At 39.7% G+C, this 20,572-nt stretch overlaps 2 protein-coding genes across 6 annotated transcripts in view; one reads left to right on the top strand and one right to left on the bottom strand.

Annotated features, from left to right (window-relative positions):
* Positions 1-710: 710 nt before the first annotated feature.
* On the bottom strand, positions 711-8,245 carry LOC116727050 (monocarboxylate transporter 7-like). Of its 3 annotated transcripts, none has more exons than XM_032574119.1 (6): positions 8,040-8,245; positions 4,220-4,460; positions 3,966-4,109; positions 3,737-3,865; positions 1,920-2,831; positions 711-1,334 (listed from the first exon to the last, which is right to left on the bottom strand). In XM_032574119.1, exons 1-6 carry the CDS (start codon positions 8,052-8,054, stop codon positions 1,042-1,044), a joined length of 1,734 nt encoding a protein of 577 aa, XP_032430010.1. In that variant the 5' UTR covers positions 8,055-8,245; the 3' UTR covers positions 711-1,041. The 3 variants fall into 3 exon arrangements, with proteins under 3 accessions (XP_032430010.1, XP_032430011.1, XP_032430009.1); XM_032574120.1 differs by lacking the exon at positions 8,040-8,245 and adding an exon at positions 5,646-5,733; XM_032574118.1 differs by lacking the exon at positions 8,040-8,245 and having other exon boundaries at positions 4,220-4,734.
* arsg (arylsulfatase G) overlaps positions 5,763-20,572 on the top strand; it is a 28,226-nt gene continuing 13,416 nt past the window's right edge. Inside the window, exons 1-11 of one of the 3 annotated variants that reach the window (XM_032574122.1) lie at positions 5,763-5,864; positions 8,939-9,163; positions 9,302-9,537; positions 11,482-11,596; positions 12,443-12,589; positions 14,039-14,229; positions 14,318-14,398; positions 14,503-14,611; positions 16,889-17,009; positions 17,099-17,189; positions 18,397-18,891. In XM_032574122.1, coding sequence (XP_032430013.1) covers positions 8,952-9,163; positions 9,302-9,537; positions 11,482-11,596; positions 12,443-12,589; positions 14,039-14,229; positions 14,318-14,398; positions 14,503-14,611; positions 16,889-17,009; positions 17,099-17,189; positions 18,397-18,722 — 1,629 coding nt within the window. In that variant the 5' untranslated portion in view covers positions 5,763-5,864; positions 8,939-8,951 and the 3' untranslated portion in view covers positions 18,723-18,891. Of the gene's footprint in view, positions 5,865-7,790; positions 7,884-8,938; positions 9,164-9,301; positions 9,538-11,481; positions 11,597-12,442; positions 12,590-14,038; positions 14,230-14,317; positions 14,399-14,502; positions 14,612-16,888; positions 17,010-17,098; positions 17,190-18,396; positions 18,892-20,572 lie in introns of those variants that run through there. The other 2 variants (XM_032574123.1, XM_032574121.1) reach the window with 2 other exon arrangements.

A 20,572-nucleotide genomic window follows, 5' to 3' on the forward strand; every position in this document is an offset into this window, starting at 1 on the left:
CAGTGGGAGGAAGCCTGGACCATATCAGAGATTTGAATCGAGCAGAGTGGCCTGGGATGGCTAGGCTATGTGTGGTATTAGTATTACAGCTCTAAGACGTATCATTTAGCATTTCTTTAGCATGCTTTGATGTGAATGTATAGGCAATTTGCTTCTTGCATGTTTGCTGAATTGTGGGCTGATCCTCTTTGACATGACGCGTTGCTGCCAGAACATTTAGAACAGCCATTTGAATTTAACTAGAATTTCTTTTTTTATTATTGCTTGACATTTTGTTTACACTAGTGGCATTTATTTGAAAGCAATGTGACAGGAAGGGGTCAAAGAGAAAGGGAGAAAGACAATGGGAGACGAACGTGGGATGAACACATCCCGGTCGGTAGCCTCTGTCTACATGGCGCAGCTCTAAAGTCTGCGCCACGCCCTTTATTTTCATTTCAAATTCGCCTATCGCCATAATCTCTACAGTCATAGTCAGCTTAAATTGCTTTTGGAAGTTCCTTCTAGATCACAAACACGGTGATATTTGTTTCACTAGAGGTAGCTCGTTCATTTCACCACAGCATGAACTTTACCTTTAATTGAGCAAATTGCTCTCCCAGATGTACTATCGTGTTTGCCTCCTTTGGCTACAGTATGGTAAGCAAGTTTTGCACATAGGACAACCTTCTTCCTCCAAGTTGACATCTGTCTTCCTGTGGTAGCTGATGTACTTCCATAAAGTGGACTTTATTCTTTTAGACAAGGTGGACTGGTTGTGATAGTGCAGCTACACATGACCGGTTTGATTTGACCTCCGCTCTATCTCTGACCAGACAAAAAAAAAAACACGCTTGTACCGCCAGAATGGTATGACGGAAAATTCTTGTGGTTTTGAAACCGTGATGTTTTTTATATTGCGGTATACCTTGAAACCAGTAACCAGCCCATGCCTACTCCCCTCTCATAAGTGTTGAACCTTCTCTTTACTGCATCCTGGACTGTTCACCGTATACCCTTACATTCACTTGATTTGTTCTTTTACTTGTGCGTTTTTTCAGCTCAGTATTGAGTTGTGACCTCCTTGACTCCTTCCTGACTGACGTTCCCTTTGTCTTCTGTCTCAGAGCAGTCGTGTGCTGTGTGAGTTTGGTCCGGTTTCTTCTCTCCTCTCACCTCCTTGTAGCCAGGGTTCCTTTCATGTTCAACTGCAGAGCGTTTCGGGCTTCTCCTCCTGCAGGGCAACCCTGTTTTAGCAGGTCTAACAAGTCCCAGGAACACAGCACTCAGTCCCATTCCCACCGCGCAGGAGTAGAACGCCGCTCCATAGTCCTTAGTTACATCCACTAGCACACCTGTAGGCATGGAGTAGGCACAGAGAAACAAGTTCAGTAAACTACAAATCTAAAACTATGGCATCATATTATTTGGTCCTCCACAGATCGTTTTGGGGTTGAGAAACTGATCTCACTGTCCTCAGTGACATATTTGTTTTCATACTAAGAGAAAATGGAATAAGAAGAGATCCATGTGTCTAAACAAATTTGAAATGATTGGAAGTCTTAAGTATCACAGACTTGTTCAGGCTGCACAAATGGAATACATGAACCTCCGATACTGTTCGATGTTTTTGAGTCGTTTGTTTATTCAGTTCTCTCATGCATATCTATGCTTCCTCTCACCTTTTCACTAAATAACAGCATCCACGTCAAGAGAGTTGTTGTTGTTGAGCATTCTGGTAGTGTTTACTTGAGGTGTGTTTGCTAAATGAGGTTCCAAACAGTGAGTTGCTGATCAGAACCAATCAAGCTGCAAATTGTCAATTTTGTGTCGCAAGTAAATGTCTCAGTGCATCTCTACTTTTAAGGGCTTATACATTTGCTTAGGCATCAGAATATTATACCACCAGAAATGTTTACCCATGAAAAGATCTTTCCTACCTCCAAGTGGCGGCCCACCCAGTCCAGCAAAGCTCTGGATGAACACATAGACACCGGCAGCTGATGACATCCTCTCCACGCCCACCACCTCGTCCTCTGCCAGCATAGGGATGTGAGTGCATGCCAGGGTTCCCATGAAGAACCCGTACACAGCACAGCACAAACCCAGAGTGTAAAAATTTGTCACCAGCGTAAATCCCACTAAGTCCACTGTCATCATGACCACACACATCAGGAGTACCAGGAGCTTCCTTGTCTTGAACACATTCTGGGACAGGACCCACCCGATGACGAATCGTCCAAAGATTTCAGCCACGGCCATGATGGAGAGCATGTAGGTGGCTTGCTCTCGCTCCACGCCACGGTTCACGCTCAGCTCGATGATGTAGAGCGGAGGGGCGAAGAAACCCAGAGTGGCAAACAGTCCAAACAGAGAGTAGAGGATAAAACTGCAGTCTTTGAGGATGGAGAAGTCTAGGAGTCTAGAATTTGCAGCAGATTGCTTTGTGCAGCCTGAGTTGCATCCTTCTTCTTGGTACATCGTTTTTTCATCATCTTTGTTGTGTTTTTCTGTTTCCGGTTCTTTACTTTTTTCCAGAGAGTTTGGAGCCGTCTCTAGCCTTGCCTCTTTGTCCAGTGAAGTATTCTCCTCTGGTGTACAACTGTCTTTAAGTGACAGGACACCATTAGTCGTCTCAAAGTTCTCAAGAACCAAACTGTCTACATTCTTTTGTTTCTTGAGTGCTTCCAGCTCCTTTGGGGAAGACGTGTCAATGTTTGGGCTTTGGAGCATTCTGGGTTTAATAATGATTGGCCGGAGCAGCGCACCACAGACGATGATGACGCTTTGCAGAGCTCCGATCACTGCCATGGTGCGTCTCCAGCCAATTTTATCTCTTAACACAGAAAAGCCTAAAAGGCAAAGGAAATGCAGTGATGAAATGAAATGTGTGATTGCTCAGCTTATTTAAAAATGAACACATTTTGTCTTATGTTGTTTCATGTATCAACCAATCATAACCCCTACAAGGTATTGTCACACCTAGCGATGGGGTCAACCACTCTTCCTCTCTGAGGGAATTTCTGCCAACTCCTCGCTCTTAGTCTCTCTCAGCAGCTGACTGAATCAGTGTTTTTACATCCAAATTAAAAGTTATTGAGACCGATATAATGACAAGTACCTCTTGTTTATGGCTTCTCATCTCTTTTTAACTGTATAATTTTTTGTGTTTGTTGCTGCCTCTTTGCCAGGAGGTGGAGGAGATGACACATATTATACTGTCACAATATGATGACAGTTTTAACAAATATATGTACAAAAACATATATATTTTTTTATAAAAGCTACATCTGCAGCTTAACCATCTAGCCAGAGCTACCATGGACATGGTTTTTGATCAAAGCATATTTGTGTTTCAGAATGGGTCAGTTGAAGTCCAGACCTAAATCCAATTGATGATCTGAATCTGGAACAGCAATCTGGCTGAGCTTGTTGAAGAAGTTTAGAAAAAAAATGTTGGCCTCAAGATGAGTAGCTCTGGTATTGACATTTCCCAGAAACTTTCAGCTGTAATTGCAGCAAAAGGTGGTTCTAAAACATAATGACTGAGTGGGGAGAATTCAAATCCTCTTTGTTTTTTGGGTTTGTTTTTTTTTTTTTTTTTAAATCATGTCATTCATTTTTAAATTATTCTCTGGTCTCTGTATAGAATAAGTCCCAACAAAATACATATACTGTAAAGCATAAATACATCAACAAAGCACTCTTGGGATGTGTGCATAAAAATCATCAGATCCAGATGAGACTTTGCTCTCACCTGGAGCTAGGGCAGACATCGCAAGGGACTCCCCAGTAGAAGCCAGAGCAGTGACCAGAGAGCGCCGACGGCTGAAGTACTTTGACAGGATGGTCACAGTGGGCAGGAAAGTCAGACTGTAGCCCAGACCTGCACAGTTCAACGTGTTTTTGTTTAATTTACCAAGACACATCACTGTAGGACAGCTTCAGAGAATTCATTATAGACGTAGATGAAGTCAAATGGATACCTGTCACTACTCCATAGGTGATGTATATCTGATTGAGTGAACTGGTAAAGCTGGTTGCAATGGTGCCAGTGGATATTAGTAATCCTCCAATCATAACAACAAACTGGAAGCCAAAGTGGTTCATCATCACTGAGGAGAGAGGACCTGCAGGTTGCAAACAAATTGTGATTTAATATCATTGCCACTCATGGGCTAGATTTTGTTTTTTTCAGAGCTGCATCCAGTCTGAACTGGCAGATGAACCGGCCACCTACTATTAAAGGCCATGATGAACACACAGATGGAAATGATCCACGAGACCCGACTGTTGGTCTCACCAAACTCCTCCATTATGTCCTGGAGGAAGATCCCAAAGCTCTTAATGATGCCATATGTGAACATCTCCACCAGGAAGAACGCCACAGCCACCACCCACCCCCATCCTCCGTCAGGGGCCTTGGAGTACTGTTTGGCCCCCAGGAACTGGGTTACTTTAGCTCTGCACAGTCCCATGCTCTGCAAAAGAGAAAAAAGCTTTACTAATTGCAAGGGGTGTACCAATAAATCAGCCTCAATTGCCTTCATTTTGGGAGATCGTTGATTGGCTGATACTGAAGCCGATCACATCTGCCGGTCTTGCTGACCTCAGCAAAGGTCTAAAAATCGACCACTGTCCTCTATTGCTCTGCTGTGAGGGAGGTTTCACTGACAGACCAGCCCACCAAGTCATGTCCATGTTTGCAGTTAGCAATAGTCACCAACTCAACGACTTTCTTGCTATATTTGGCAACATTTCACACACACAAAAAAACACGTTATCAGCCAAAATTGGAATTGGCAGGTCAGGCCTTTTAAAGATTGTTAATCATTAATTGGCCAGAAAACTGCAATCTGTGCATACTGTTACAAATGAAGCATGACTGACTTTCAATCAGCACTATGTGAGATCCTGGTTTGATGTGAACCGTAACCATCAATGTTGACAGAAATAAAGACTTGTAATATATCACTTTGTGAATGAGATTCACTTTTTCAAAGGTATTGCTGAAATACTTCTAGTTATACATGCGAATGTCTTGTGATGCACCAGAAAGCAAGAGGTGCATCAAATTATTTTCACAAGAATTATTATTACTTTGAAGAGATGCACTGAAACAGGCCGTGTTGTTTAAAGAAGAACAACAATCTGCCCAAGTGAATTATTATCTTTTGGGATTTTCTCATCAGAAACCAGGAAAGGAAAAAGGGACAGTTATTCATTTTAAAACAGAAAATGTTACATTGAAATACAGGCCACTTTTTGTTTGTTCGTTTTTTACTGGTACTCTGAAAACCCTCCACATCCCCAAAACAAACGATACAATCGCAGGATCATGTGACATGAAAACAATATATATTTTTTATATATATACTTCATCCAAGCTTATAGAAAATTTGAGACGTGTTTATTTGTAGCCTAAAAAACACGTGGGATACATTGGAGGTGAACAGAAGGAAATAGCGCCTCCTACAGTCACCGTAGAGATTGGTCGCAAAATTAGGAATTTTAAAAAGTGGGTCATTCTCAGTCAGTTTGAGGGACTTTTATTATCATTATGAAGAGAGAGAGAAAACCATGTGTATTTTAAAACTAAAACTAAAAAAAAAATTATTTTATTTTTATGTTTTGGCAGTTAGAAAAAGACCAAAACATGCACAGACCTTTGAACCGCGATCAGTCCGCGATGTGGAGCCGAACCTCGGCCACCTGCCGGATGCAACGAGCCCGCAGTAAGAGCGCTTCGGATTAGAGTCCCAATCCCTGCTGGCGCTGGTTCGGTCGGACTCTGCAGAACCCGCCTCAGTGGTTCTAACAGCGAGGAGCCGTCAAAGAACGCCTGACCCTCCCTTCTGACCTGCTCCTCTTCTCCTCACTGACAGGTCAGATTATCTGTTTTACAGAACCGCTGCAGTTTTAGTTCAACTCACATGCTGCTCATCCTTCCAGCTATGTTGAATGTACAAACACTGTCAGTGCGGTTCAGATAGATGTCAGGAGAGAGAAAAAAAAAAACAGTAGCTGAAGTTCAGCCTCATTCTGCAAGGTAGAAACTAATTAATTATTAATACTTGAGGAGGGGGATGAGAGAGAGGGGTCAAAATTGAGCAAAAAATCCAGATGTCGACAGTAATTTGTTCCTTATTTGTAAAAGTGGTGCATTTACTGACACTCCAATCTACTACTTAAGAATAAAATATGAATTACCATAGGAAAAAGCAACATTATTCCTCGGCCCTCCAATGAATTTATTAAAGACTTAATGAAATTTCATTTTGGAAATTGCAAAAGGGGAACTGCAATCAACTCTGTAATCCTCCTATAATAAGGCATGGAGATGAATCCTAATGCAAACAATTACAAAATGTGCATCTTTTTATTAGCAATCTGCAGTTTCTGCATCATTCCTCTAACTGTCCCTCTTAAGGGTAACATTTTAAATTTTACCTTCACTACATGAAACTTATGCAATTTCCCCTCATGGCTTTGTTCAGTTTCGCAACAAGAAAAGATTTCATAACCGCCGCTGGTACGTTAAGCGTGCAGTGGAGTAAATCCAGGTTCATTTCAATCTGCTGGAAACCTTTAATTAAAGACTTATTCTGCACAGTATGCTGTAGTTGCATAACACTTTATTTACAAAGCAGATAAACATAAAGGGTAAGTAACCATTGTCCCATGCTATTACACATACAGAGATGTGGAATGTGAAAGAAAGAAAAAACACCTGTTAGAAAACACCAAGAAAACCAGATTTAAGCGTGTTAATATGTTAATACACCTCCAGGTGTGTATGAATGAAAATGGGCATTTATTACCAACCCGAAACAAAAGATGACCTATAGAGAATAGAAAAGATCTTAATAGTTACTAAAACATACATATAAATATTTATATTGATTGAGAAATGATCAAGTTTATAAGAAATGTGCTTTGAAGTTTTCCATATTTTATCACATTACATTACAAACGTCAAGGTTTTATATTGGGAGTGCATACCTACACAAAAAGAGAAAAATGCTTTTTTACTTTTAGGAAAATAAAAAACTGAAAACGATAATTTGAGACTGAGTGGAGGTTAACCTTCCACCAGGACAACAACCAGAAACGTAAAGCCAGAACGACAATGGAACAGTTTAAATGGCCCAGTCAAAGTCCAGACCAAAAAATATATTCAAAAAATCTTAGTTGTTTTTCTCTAAACCATTATCACAGCAGCAAGATTTAACTGGGGAGGGGTTGTGAATGTAAATAAAAATCACATTCACAACACACTTTTCAGATTTTTATTTGGTTTAAAAAAATGTATGAAATCAGACCATCACCAAGAAAAATGATATAGGTTTTCATTTCACTTCGCAATAATACACTTCTACTTTACCAACGGAAAATACACTGTTATGTGACAAAACGGAACAAAGTTTTGAGACATGAATAACTTGCTGCCCGTATCTACTTACAAAATAAAGTAACATGTATAACATGACATTAACAGACTAAAACATTTTAAAGGACGGAAAAATACAGGACTTGGAGATGTTTGTGAAGTCTTGCATATATTACTTACAAGCAACCTACCTGTACTTCCTCTACCTCTCTTTTTTCTTTTGCCTTCTTCGGAAACTTTTTGTATGATCTTTTATTTTATTAACAGGTTAACAACCACCACACAAACGCCTCTCTCCTTTCTTCATTTCTGATTATTATTTACATTTGCTAACATAGTCACTCATATTTTACATTCTGTTGGTTTTAAACAAAACGCCTGATTATCTGTGTACTGGGAGGAGATGTTGACTTCGGGTTGTATCCTCGCGCGCACTGCGCTTGACGCAACGTCCTCGTTCCAGCCGGCTGTTTGTCGTCGCGTGCTTGTTGTTTAAGGACAACTCACTCACACTGTAAGTATCTGTACGTCGCCTTTTTAAGACATATACAGCCCAGTTAGCCGAGGTAGTGCTTTTTTCCGCCGCTCACGGAGCAGTGATAAATGAAAGCCAACCATAGAGGACATGCCAGTTTGCGAAATGTTTCGTTTTGAAGTGTTTCTGTCTGACCTGAGAGTTGCTCATTTCAGCTGAAATTAATCCGCTCTTCGTCGGAGTAACAGCGACTGTTTTCTCTGTCTTCCATCTGCGAGCGACCGCAGGGTAGCCCACCTACTGTATGTGAGCCACATGTTCTCTCAGGCATTTATCCACAGACACGCGTGAACCCCGAGAACAGGCGTGCTGTGTGTGTCACAGAGTCACATTCATAGGGAGGAGGGAGGAGGGTCGGTGGGATCTGGTTGCAACCAGTTCTAAGTCTGTAATAACCGTCCACAGAAGCACACACGCCTTTTTTAAAACTTGGTCTACTCTGATTGGTGGTTGCAGGTTCTCAGGTTGAATTCTGTGGAAAGTCCTATTTAAATCCACATGTTTTCCAGGTTTGTCCCAAATTTTTTATGGCTCCTTTACATGGCTCCTCTATTAACTATTTGACAACGTTTTTTTTACAAGTGTTTCACTGAGAAGTAGCTTCTATAATGAGCTCAGCTGAGGCTCAGTTCCACCAGGCGTTTGCTAATTGCTGCTGGCTAGTCTGAAGGAGCTGAGTGGGGGAGTCATGGGGAAGAGCTGCTCTGTGCGGCAGAAGCTTGAAAGCTTTGACGCTTGCAGCTCTGCGGCGGTGCTAGGTCCATCTAGACATTTTACACAGCTGAATGGTTGCCATGGAAAATAAAGGATTTCTCAAACATGCATGAAAGAATCAAAGCAACACTCCAGATATGTTTTTGATGAGCGAACAACGTTATAACATGATGTAAAGCTCGAATACGTCTATTTTACATAATGTCAGGCCTTTAAATTTCTCTACATCTTGGTTTTCATGATGATGTTTGTTCTCTAACTGCTTGAATATTATTATATATTAGCCAAGCTCTAAATCAAACATGTTTTCCTTTTCACAGTTTTTATCCCAAGATGGTCAGGCCTGTATCTCAGCTGCTCCAGACTGTGACGTTGCTTTCTGGGCTGATGATCTACACAGTTTCACAAAGAGGAGCAGAAAAGAAGCCAAACTTTATCATCATACTGGCAGATGATATAGGCTGGGGAGACCTGGATGTTAACCAACCAGAGAAATACACAAATAATACACCAAACCTCAACCAGATGGCCCAGCAAGGGCTCAGGTAAAACCTTTATTTGTGATGTATGAGATGTGAGCCTCTGATTTCTATGACAAGTTAACAAAGTAATTAAAGTGTAATCTTCTTAGAAGAGGACCTCCGATGTCATAAACTGTATGTGTATGAATAAACTTTTTCCAGATTAACAGACTACCACTCCCCTGCTTCCACCTGCTCTCCATCGCGTGCTGCTATCCTGACCGGCCGCTATGGCCTCAGAAATGGAGTGACTCATAACTTTGGTGTGAACTCTGTGGCTGGCCTGCCTCTGTCTGAAGTCACTTTGGCCCAGTTGCTGCAGCAGGCCGGTTACTACACCGCTGTTATAGGGAAATGGCACCTCGGACACAACGGACCTTACAGTCCAAACAACAGAGGTGAGTCTAGGCTGCAGGCTGCTGCTGAGTTCACTCTGTCCTCTGCCTGACTAGCATTCCAGTCCTGTCTGTGTTGATTGGAGCAGTACCACCTGTACTCAGCATTGTCTCTGCTAATCTGCTGAGGGTAAAGATAGGAGTTAAGAGGGTCATTGGAGAATTGGAGTAACTGTAAGATCAGGGCACAGAACATCGGCCCGAGCGTGCTGGCCGATGTCATGGTCATGTGGGTGTGGAATGTTCGTTTTCGTACTCTACCTTGAAGGTCCACAAGACACATTGAGCCATGAAACCCCTCCTGTTGCAATCATAGCCATGGTATTTTGGCATATAGATGTGGTTTATACCAGTATAGTAAGTACATATGTTCATACATTTGTCGAAGAAAGAAGTAATGATTGACAAGCTGGAATATCTTATTTTATTTTCCATGTTGTCAGAAGCCAAAAAAAAGGAGCATAAGGCTTCTTCTGGACATCCGCCCGCTGAACCGGAACAGAACTGAAACCGAAGTGTTCAGTATTTTGGTCCAGCAGTATGTACTTGACTTGTTCCTGCTCTGTGGCTGAAAAATTGACATCTGGAAGTTAAGTTGTTAGGGCTGTTTTTTCTGCATAAACAAACACAGCCATGAAATTCCGAGACAAAATGACGGAATTTTTGTCAACCAACTTCGAAAACGACGAGAACCGATTTTAGCATGACGCCTGACCGGGCAGGGCCCTTAAGACTCCTGACGCTCTTTTCATGAACTGTTTGAAATGATGCCATCAGGCAGAGGATACCCCAACTGATGCAAAAGTAATATGGTAAAATGACAATAGATTAATTTGCTTTAACCATGACTAATATCTACCGCCTATTTATATTGCTGACAAAGTACATCTTTCCATGTGTCTATCCTTTTGGGGCAATTTCTGTATAGAGAATCAAAGGGTGTGAAGCAGGGTGCACTCTGGATAGATCCTGGCACTGTTGATAAAGATGGCATCCTATATGACAGTGGTCTATTTCAGCTGGATAGTTGTTTCAGCCATTCTCCAAAAATGCCTTAGGAAGGACCATCAAAGGCTGTTGACTTCCTCTTTAAAGAACTCACAAGCTTCTGGGAAGTTTGCTGAACACACAGTCAGGCACTAGCTGACAGCTAGACCCTAAAGGTCTGCTACTGGTAGCTTTGTGCCAGGTAACTCAGGGGACCTTCAGAGGCTGATTAAAGTCCTAGACTTTGGTTGGTTTGGTGCTATTTTAGTGCTAAAAATTAGATTTACTCAGAAAAAGGTGTCTATCATAGCGTTGTGATAAACTTATGCAGAAACTGCATATGGCTGATATCTATTGAAACAGTCAATGGTAGAAATCATTCTACAGTCTTTACATATCACTTAAATTGAAACATGAGCACATTTGCACCTCTTGCACAATCCTGTATCCTTCCATTTGCCTGGCCTTCTGAGGACCTCCAGCCTCACAGTCCTACGTCTCCGCTGCAGGAAATGTACAAAACAAGGTCACCAACCATCTTCCAGCTGCGCCTAATGTGACAAAAAACACATCATTGCTGATTCTTCTTCACCAGCTGAGTTACAACCCTCTCTCTTCTAGCATTTCAGTTCATACTAACAGATTCAAAGTCCATTACATACATTCAGTTTTGCTCCTAGTTATCAAACAATAAACGAGTTAAAAAGTTTTTTCTATCTAAGGAAACACAGCAGATTGCATCAAGTCACTGACTTACATCATTCACTCCTTCTGGACCAGCATGTGTTGTTGACTTTACAACAATCCTTCATACTGAGCCTGCATGTAGCGACAGTGGAGAGGAAAAACTCCAAGTTGACAGGAAGAAATCTCCAACAGAACCAGCTTATAACCATTTATGGCAGATTATTTTAGCAATGGTGAACCACAACCGACTGGTTGTTCTTGTTTTGTGAACAGGATTCGATTATTACTTCGGCATTCCCTACAGTAATGACATGGGCTGTACTGATACACCAGGATATGATCTACCCCTGTGTCTCCCTTGTGTTTCATCAGAACCTCAAGTGATCAGGTGTGGCTGTTTTTTGTTAGTTTGTTTTTTGTTTTACTTTAGCATCTGTTTCTCGCACAGTCGCAATATTGGACATTTCAAAGAATAATAGTTCACGCTTCACGTAAATTTGGTGTGTGAAGCTTTTGGTGAAAAGGCATGCAATGGAGAATATTAAAGGGACATTGTTTTGCAAAATGTAAATTTTTTTTAGGTTTACATCATGTTATAATGTGATTTGCTCATCAAAAACATACCTGGAGTGTTGCCTTGATTCTTTCATGCATGGTTGAGAAAAGCTTTAATCTCCATGGCAAACTTCAGCTCTGTAAGATGTCTGGGTGGACCTAGCATGGTCTTTGAGGACAAAAGTCCTCATCTGAGCTGTAATTTCCAAGCTTCCACTTCACAGAGCAGTCCTCCCCCAGAACTCCCCCACTCAGCTCCTTCAGACTAGCCAACAGCAATTAGCAAACACCTGGTGGATCTGGGCTTCTGCAGAGCTCATTATAGGACCTACTTCTCAGTAGAGTGCTGCAAAAACATTGTTAGATTGTTAATAGAGCAGCGCTTTTGGAGTTTTTAAAGTGACAGATGCCCAATTTCAAGGTATTAAATTACAAAGTCAAGCTTCTTCTAAGTCATATTTGACTTGTACAACATTTTTCTAACAACTTAAGGTAACAGTTATTTGATTGTGCTATAGAATGGCACTGTGTGCCTGGAAAATACATAATACTGCCCCTGCAAACTATTGTAATTAATTGTGTGAAAAATCAAGCTACTTTTTATTTAAAACTAATTTCCTATCATGCCACAACTCTACGTTTGCAGACCCTCATACGTTATTGTGTCTTCCTGTTGTAGACAGAGGAGGAGTTTTCACGGTGGCTGTTATTCCAAGGTGGGACTTCCTCTGGTTGAAAACAGCTCCATTGTGGAGCAGCCGCTGAACCTCTGGACGCTAACAGAGAAGTACAGATCTGCTGCTCTCAGGATTATACAAAGTGCAAGGTGCAACACAGTGAACACAGAATTGATCAAGTTGTTGATCTCTGCCAGACAAAATATTTGGATAACTCATAACATCCGCTTGCTGTTTGTGCAAAGGACATTCTTATTGATTTTTACAAGTTGTGACAATACAGACCAGCACGCAATTTACAACTAACGGAAAAGTGGGAGGCACACAAAAGCTGTGAAATTTACTGAAAATTTGTTCACAAAAGAAATGATTAATTTAAATTTTAGCGATTTACGGCAGAGCATTAGGGTCAGGTTAAGAATAAAATGTTTTTTTTATTTCCAAAATTAAGTCATATTACCAGTGAAAATTTGTAACAAAAATTGTAATAATACCAGAATAAAGTTGATCAGTTTTGCTCCTAACTTTTTCAAATCAACAGTCACTAAACACATCACACTGTCATCTTTACCCAGCAGTTAATGAACTACTTTTGACTTTTTGATTTGATGTTTGTGTTGTGACAGTCGTAGTAACCTGTCAGAAAATCAAAGACCCATCCAGCAGAATTAGTTGTTAGCCGTTAGCTATTTGCTGTTGTCTCGAGTGTTTTTATTAGAGCATATTTGCACAGTAGTTGTACCAATAACACACTCCTGGTGTGTGTGCATGCTTGAAGCGTATGAGGAGGAAGGCGGTGAACCCTGCTGCTTCCAGCTGTTGATTAAAAGGCAGCATGACCCCATGCTGCACCAGGGGGTCATGTGAACCAACTCTGCACTTTTCAGTCAATGCCACAGCTTTGAGTGGCTGGAAAGCAAAAAGCTACACATTAAGCTACATGTTATTCATTCTAATCTTAACCATATTTGTTTCCATCATTGACAGACACATAATGCCTAGGAAAAAGTATTCATACCCTTGTACTGTTACGGTTTATTTATTTCACACAGAGATAATGTACAACAATCTATTAACCTTTAAAAAGGAGAGATGCAAGGTACCGGCTGTAACCCAGCTTTGCTGCAATAAAGCTGGATTACAGCAAAAAATGCTCATTTCCACCTGTAGTCCACAGACAGTTTGGTTCTAGTTAAATTTAACAGATCATGAATAGGTGAAAAGTCATTGTAATAATTAATTACATACATATCTAATAATTCATTATCTCACCAAAAACCAAGTAAACCAAACTGCAATCCTTCCAAACAGTTCATAAAGCCATTGTGTGCCAAATATGTAAACATTTTCTAATTAGAACATGTTATAATCTCACCAAACTGACCGTGAATGCTGTTACACCACGTAGCTTAAAGTAAATCAATAGGTCATGTCAACATGTTAGGTCATGTCAACATGTTAGGTCATGTCGACATGTTAGGTCATGTCGCTTTATCGTGGCTCTTCCTCATGAGGAGATGATGTTTTTTTTTAAAATGTTTTTCAAAAATCTTTACCCATCACATGTTTAGTGAAACAGAATTGTCCTGTGGTTCCAGGGCCCGAGCACAGCCGTATCTCCTCCTGGTGGCGTCGGCTCACATGCACGTCCCGCTCGCCCCCTCGGTGGCAGAGCCTTCAGGCGACGAGGTGTACGCCGCCAGCCTGCGGGAACTGGACGGTCTGGTCGGGGCGTTAAAGGCTGCCGCCGATGAGATGGATAGAGGGAATACTCTAATCTGGTTCACTGGTAGGACTGTTTCATATCTGCCCTCGTGTGACAAATCAGAACATCGTGTGATGGAGTCAGCAAAGTGTCTGTGGTCTGTGTGCATTAGGCGACAACGGCCCGTGGGAAGAAAAGTGCCAGTTTGCAGGGAGCGTTGGACCTTTCACTGGAAAATGGCAGACCAGCAAAGGTGTAACAAACTGAAGTTGAGATCGGCTCACTGAAATCCCTCAGAAGGCTTCACTGTCAAACTCTTGACTCCTTATAAGGTGAACATTTGTTTCTGCATGCTAGGCGGCGGATCAGCTAAGCGGACTACATGGGAGGGCGGTCACAGGGTGCCAACTGTGGTGTACTGGCCAGGCAGGATCCCTGCAAACACCACCAGCTCAGCGCTGCTCAGGCAAGCCCCGTTTCACCGTTTACATCAACCAAGTCAAACACCTGCAGCACTTTTCCTCGCTGACTACACCAGAATGTTAGGGAGACGAAGATGATCCAGGTCTGAACGTTGAAGGGAGTAGGCCTGTCACCATGACAAGTTTTGCTGGCCAATAAATGGTCCCAGAAGTTATTGCAATAAATAATAAGTAATATATGTATATACAGTATATACATATATACGTATATATAATAAGTAATATATAATATATTGTTGTTTTGAGACTATTTTCAAGTAATATAATGGTAATAGCATAATAATGCTAGAACACATTCTCAAAGACCAATAAACTTTAAATTCTAATGAACATTTAACACTGAAATTGGAAGACATTTTAAGTATCCAAACAGAAACAACAACAAATAAAATGAATTATGAAGACTGTAAACAGAATTAATTGTCCTTCAACAAAAAGGGTTTAGTTGAAACCTAAGTACCAGACTGAAGACTTTTTTATCATCCAGTTTTTGGTAGATAGAGACTGAAGTTTGTTTTAATTTATCATGTGATTAATATATTTGTTAGTGTGACAGGCCTACAAGGGAGCAACATATATTGTCTTGACTTGTTATGAAGGATATATTCATAACAAGTAGAGCATTACCAAAGTTAATGCTCTACTGTGGTAATTTTATGATCTACCAAAGTAGATTTAGTATTTAAATCTACTTTGGTAAGTTTTACAAGCTGATTATTTAGGGAGCAGTGCTTGTCAACTCATAACCTGAATTGAAGCCCTAAGGCCATGAAGCTCACTCCATAGGTCTGTAGTGATTAAGTGTCATCATAAACTCCTGAATCAATGACGAGCGCAAAATAATTTCTGCCTAAAAATAGAGAAATTATCTGTCTGCTTTACTCAAATGTCTGACATCGCTTTATGCTTTTTCAGTCATCCATCCTCTGTACAGGGTCTCTGGGGAAACTACCAGGAATCCAAAGATTTCAGGGTGTGAAAGGCTTTTGTAAGCAATTACCAGAGATCATGCAAGTTTCAGACACAAATACATCAGACTAACTTGAGGATTTTGTTTCTGACCATTTCTGATTTCCTTTTTAATGACTACAACACATAAAAGAGAAAACCAAAAATAGTTCTTTGATAAAAGCAGCTGCTGTATTTCAGGTCCAACAGTAAAATAACTTAGAAGATAATCTCTATTTATGTAGCAGAAAACACACTTACTGTATATTTTTTTAAAAATAGAATCTGTTTTTCAATGAAGATTGTTTGTCAGATTAAAAGTAACTTTTGATAGCACCCTTTAAGCTGGTAAAAAACATACTTTTCATTAAGCCCATAGTTCTGTATTAAGTTGTTTTTTTATTGGCCTGATGTAATATGCAAATCTTAAGTGTTGTGTTTTTGTGAACTGTAAGCAGAATATTGTCGTAATTAACAGAAATAAAGGCTTGAAAACATCAGTCTGGGTTGAATATATAACATATATAATGAAATCCAGTTAGTGATGGAGGCACTGAAAATAATTAACTTTTCAATAATATTCTAATTTACTGATATGACTGTATCTCCCTTAAGCTTGTATTTGACTGAATATATTCATTACCATGATACAGTTCCAAATTTAAAACCCAGTTTCTATAGGAACGTAAAAATTAGTTAAAGGTAGACTCATTAAGAACTAATGAAATTCATGGTCAAAAACATTTAAACAGCACATAATAACCTTAAGAAATGTGGCACATTATGGATTACAACAAAACAAACAAAAAAAACTATTTCAACTTGTAATTTCTAATTGCAAAAACCCCACTGGCAATGCATGTTTAAGGAAGCAAATATTAAAGTTATTAAGTACTTCCTGTTGGTTAATGCATTAATAGTCGATATTTCTTAGTTTGTATGCATTTAATGAACAGAAAAGAGAAAATTTGCTCCAGTGTTTGATCTGTGAATTTCTGATCAGAGCCAATCAGGGAATATTGTCTGATTCTGATCTCTGCTCAGTACATGAAACCTTCACATTTGTGCAGTATTAAAATTAAGTAATTACAATGCCATTGTAAAATATTTACCCATTTCAGTAAATTAATTGAAAAGGTGAAACTCATGCAATGCTCAAATGTTCAGTTATATTCTAACTTTCCAATATGCACCCGTACATTAGCTCTGTTCGGAAAGTGTTTGTAAATTGTTCTTACATAATTAAAAAGAGCTGAACTGTTTTGAATTATGATTTCATAATTTGCATTTTTGCTTCATTTTTCGTCGTACAGTGGTATGGACATCTTTCCAACAGTTCTGTCTCTGGCAGGCATAGCGCCCCCTGCAGACAGGCGTTACGATGGAATCGATGCCAGCGGCGTTCTGCTGCGCGGCGAACAGTCTGGTCACAAGGTACAAACTGCTACAAACAGGTGGAAGTGTTGCTTTGCTGCTTTGTGTTGCTTTGTAAAATGGGACTGTCCTGTATTCTGCTGTTGCAGTTTCTCTTCCACCCCAACAGTGGCGCTGCAGGAAAGTTCGGGGACTTGCAAACAGTTCGAGCCGGAAAACACAAAGCTTTCTACATCACAGGTAGAAATACAGTATATGCTGCTGTGTCCATGCATTTGTTTCAGAGTGGAAACATCATACAAGTAGCGCTGCAGCTAACTATTATTTTAATTGTCCATCAATCAATATCAATTATTGTGACAATTCATTTATTAATCGAATACAAAAATGGGGACATTTTGCAGATTTTTCACTTTAATGCAATATTAGAAATATATGTCAATAAATAAGTAATGCAAATCCTTTTTTAAATAGGAAAGTAAACTTTTTATTTCTTAAAAAGCAGTAGCAGCATTCCTTTAGTGAACACTTGATCATTTGTAGCAAAAGATGCATCTGCAGCTGAAAAATCCTCCTAACATCAACGTGTGAAAAGCTCAGTGCTTTCTGCTGGACTGAACATAAATATGTTGTAAAGATGATCTGGTGATTATTTTATGACAACGGATTAATCATTTATTAGCAAAGGTGCTCATAGGATATTTATTATTTCCAGAATTTGAATCAGGTGAAGCTAAATCTGCCACTAGAGAAGTTCTATGTAGAACATATTTACAGACAGAAAGTTTTTATTTTTTTATTTTAGATGCCAAATGTATATTTTTGTTACAGTTTTGGTTAAATTACCTCCTTTGATTGTGTTGTTTTTTAGTAGTTGGCCTTTATTGAGTCTCTATTCCCCAGTTATTGATCAATCGATTACTAAATTTGTCGACAACTAACAACTTATGCATTGGGTCCTAAAGCCAGAATTTACTGTGAATTCTCTCTGATCCACCCATGGTTACAGTTCTATATGTGGCTGAGTTTAAGGAACAATAAGGAAGGGCCCGAATCAGTTGTGGTGTCTGGTGGATTTTGTGCAATGCACTACTTCATACGACCAGCAAATTTAATATGAAGTTGCTGCAATGGACCTCATCTCAACCCAGCAAACCAACCTAGTTAAACACACACACGTTTGTTTCTCAGTCTTTGCAGGGATTTTCCACTGACTTCCATTCATTTCTATAGATACTAAACTTAGACCTAACCATTACTAGTACATATTTAACCCTAAACCTAACCAAAACTTGACAGAGTTTCAGAAACATTTTGTCTGCCAAGTTTGTCTGCCTCATGACGTGAAAGTTACACAACAAAGAAGAGTTCAAAATAACATAAGGTTCATTTGAACATTTCACTTTTGCGGAAGGATTTAAAACTGAAACAGATTTCATTTTGGCAGGTGGAGCAGCAGCTTGCAGTGGCAGCACCGGCCAGGAGCAGCTCCACGATCCACCTCTGATATTTGACTTGGATCGTGAAGAAGCCGAGGAAACACCCCTGCAGTTCGCCACAGCCGAGTACAGGGCAATTGCAGAGAGGGTAGCCCGCAAAAGAGAGGAACTCCTGTGGGACATCGCCACTGATGGATCGGTGTCCACAGCGGACTACAGCCAAGATGAATCAGCGGCGCCGTGCTGCGATCGGAGACAGGCCGTGTGTCGATGCCACACTGTGTGCAGAGGCCCGGAAGAAACATTAATAACAGGCACAAGGAACGGGCCATGAGGTAGGCGAACAAAAGCGCAGACACACTTCTCATTCGCAACAGTTAGTGTGCAGAAATAGTTGATTAAAAGGTTCAATGTCCAGATGCAGCAGATGTGCAAACAAGAAATACCAGCAGCTGAAATCTGATTGTTTATCTGAATCCAGTTCTGTTTTAGATCGATACTTTTAAAAAATCCATAATACATCTGCAGCCATCAGACAGTGTGTCATTTAAGTGTCATTTTGTTGATCTGTGAACAAAGTTCCTGTTAATCAGCAGCATGTTTCATCTGTAGAGGTGACTGGTCATCCAGGCTTCAGTTCCAACCCTGAGACCTTTGTTGCATGTTGCCTGCTGAACCCTGAGACTGACCAGTCCTGAACTGGTCAGTCTGCAGCCATGTGACTCTTAACTTCTATCAAAAACACTAAAGATGTAGTGTTTTAAAATGCTAGCTGTTTTCATGCAATACAGCTCTGGAAAACATGAAGAGGTCACTGCACTGAACCCCATTCAAAACCTCCTGGTTATTACACTATTGATTTCTGAACTCTTCCTGAGTTAAAACATTATTGTTGTTGTTTCTAAATGAATATGAACTTGTTTTCTCTGCATTATTTGAGGTCTGAAAACACTGCATCTTTTTTGTTATTTTGACCATTTCTGATTTTCTGAAAATAAATACTAAATGTTTGCTTGGGATTTCAGAGACGTGTTATCAGCAGTTCATAGACTAAAAGAACAATGTTCATTTTACTCAAAACATATAAATATAAAAAGTCAAATCAGGGAAACTGATCATTTTAAGTAGTCTCTTCATTTTTTTCCAGAGCGGTATAAGCAAAGCATGTTCACAAATAATACTAATAGTCTAAGGAATATTCTTTTTTATTATGTTTTTTCTCATTTGGTTGCAAAGTTTGTGCTTTTTAAAAAAAAAATAATTTTATTAAAAATTTTACATTCCACTGAAAAACTGTGTACATTCTTTTTGTATAAACATGTTAGATAACTGTTATTATTTAAAACCTAACATAAACAGTCTAAATAAGCTAAGCTAAATAAGCTAACGTGTTTTATGTAGCTTTGTAGCCCTAAAAAATATATATTTAGCTGGACCAAAGGCCAAAAAAGGTTCTCCGTGTCATAAAGGTCAGACTCCTGCACTAGTCCCAAAAAATGCCTAACAGGAAGCACAATCCACTTATAAGTAAAACACATTTAATGATCACTTGTTATTTTCTACGCTAAATTATTTCAGTTGTCAAATGCGCAGAACTTAAACAGACACAGGAAGTTTGGGAGGTTGAGTCACTTTGAGCTTTAATGGGTCGCTGGGTAAAATGTCCTGAACTGAACAGCTCAGAGTGTCTAAACAGCGCCATCTTTTGGCAAGTCACGTTTAATTAACAGGTTACCTAGTACACTTGTATTATATAGAAATTCAATATTTACACATTATACATACAGTAAAAATTCTTAACATACATTAGGTATGGTAAGCCTATGTGCTGATGTGTAATAATGCTTTTGCAAAAGAATGTTTAATACATCAATGTAAAAATAACTGAGTTACATCTGAACATCTTCTTATTAAAAAGGTTTGAATGCTATCACTGAAATTCAAAGACGTGTCGCTTTGCCCCGTTCATCTGGTCACCAGCTCCTCAGAGTTAACTCTTCCACATTTACTATCAGGTCTCTGGTCTCCTCTGTTGCTACTATGATTAGCATCAGAGCTGCAAGTAATACATATGGCATGTGTAATGATGGAAATAGTGTATTACACAGTATGCTTTCCTTCTTTAGACTACTACTTCTCTGTTTCAAGGCAACATTTAATAACTTTAAAAAATTTCCGATTGTA

This window comes from Xiphophorus hellerii, chromosome 10, assembly GCF_003331165.1.
Source record: "Xiphophorus hellerii strain 12219 chromosome 10, Xiphophorus_hellerii-4.1, whole genome shotgun sequence".
NCBI lineage: Eukaryota > Metazoa > Chordata > Actinopteri > Cyprinodontiformes > Poeciliidae > Xiphophorus > Xiphophorus hellerii.